At 48.5% G+C, this 1,495-nt stretch overlaps 1 protein-coding gene across 1 annotated transcript in view; it reads left to right on the top strand.

Moving 5' to 3' along the window:
• Positions 1-1,375, top strand: part of zfand3 (zinc finger, AN1-type domain 3) — a 10,685-nt gene extending 9,310 nt beyond the window's left edge. Inside the window, exon 7 of the mRNA XM_023399187.2 lies at positions 1,335-1,375. Within this exon, the coding sequence (XP_023254955.1) occupies positions 1,335-1,375 (41 nt within the window). The remainder of the gene's footprint in view (positions 1-1,334) is intronic.
• The last annotated feature ends 120 nt before the right edge of the window (positions 1,376-1,495 follow it).

Genomic DNA, 1,495 nt, shown 5'->3' on the forward strand with positions numbered 1-1,495 from the left:
TGGGAGGGCGGGGAAGAAGAAGAAGAAGAAGAGGGGGGGAGGGGGGAGCACGGTCGCAACATCCTGCATCTGACCTACGATTCTGGACCTGAGCTCGGCGCCGCCCTGTCGTCGTCCTGATTTCCTGTTTGGACGAGGCAGTTCGGGGGCCAACAGGGGGCCACGTTCAGTATCACATGTTCACACACTCAGCCTTAACCCCCCCACCCCCCCGTCTTCAGAGGAAGGACGCCGCAGAGATGGATCCCGTCAGTCGTACATCACATGGTTTCCTCCTCTTTGCTCGTGCTCCTTCAGAACAGGAAGTGGGAGACGAACTGATGAACTGATCCGTTCGGATTCTCATTCACACTTATTCTTTATTTTTTTCCATTTCTTGGTCGCGGGGGAGGGGTCCAGCTCTGTCCCACGACCGCTCCTCAGGTCGTCATCAGGGGGTTGGAGTATCAAACCTGTAGCCCCGCCTTCCTCCGCTTTGTTTTTCTTCTTCTTCCACCTGTGAGTCGGTCCTCGCGCGGCGTCACCAGCTGAGTGTCGTCAGTGTGTCTGTGCAGGTGCAAGTTTGTCATCTGCTAACGTGAGGATCCTTCTTCTTCTTCTTCTTCTTCTTTTTCTTTTTTCTTTTTTTTTTTTTACATGTGGCCGTCATGGTGATTAGCTCGTTTTTACTGCGTTACCACGGCGTCGTGGAGGACAATACAGCCAATCCCTGCCTCTGCTCACATGGACTGTGGACAAAAAGAAAAGTATAAAAAAAATAAACACCACACTAATGGACAAGAGTAACTGAGATAAATCCTCTGTGTAGCAGATCTCCCCCCCCCCCGTCATCTCACTGAGTGGTACTGTTGTTCTTGACAAGCGGGAATACAGCGAGTTTTTGCATTCGCCAAAACGCCGTGTGTTTAAGAGAAACTAATAATCTGAAGTTGATCACGGATCGTCTCCACAGCTAAACTGAATCCATGAATGACTCACTTCCCTTTAATGATTCTAATTTATTCTTACTTTGTGTTTGTGGGTTGGGCCTCATTTAATCTGCAGAGCGGGGGCGTCTGTCTGCATCAGAACTGTTTGATTATAAATCGATTAAATCGGAGAGAGAGAGAGAGAGATGGGCTCGTCCCACAGTTTAAATCAGTGATGTCATATTGATACGCAGCACGAGTCGACGTTGGTTTAAAGGCTGAGAAATGAACCGGACGTTGACCTTTTCAAACAAAGACAGAAAGTTCAGTTTTGGATCCAGTAACCAAACACCTTTGGTTCTCTTCACTTCAATTTTGCGATTAAATCAAATGTGACCCTCGGACTTCCTGTGGTCCGTCACGCAGGTGTGTGCTGGACCCGGTCGAGGCTGTTCAACATCTCCTGACATCACAGATTCAAACTGACGCCGAAAATAACGTGTGAATTCTCAAATTGAGTGGCTTTCCCTTTTTTTTTTTTCCTGTTTGTCATCATGTTTGTGACCCGGCTCTGACTCGGCCGTCAC

Source organism: Seriola lalandi, unplaced genomic scaffold (assembly GCF_002814215.2).
Source record: "Seriola lalandi dorsalis isolate HSWRI2012SDOR001 ecotype SW California unplaced genomic scaffold, Sedor1 jcf7180002050785, whole genome shotgun sequence".
NCBI lineage: Eukaryota > Metazoa > Chordata > Actinopteri > Carangiformes > Carangidae > Seriola > Seriola lalandi.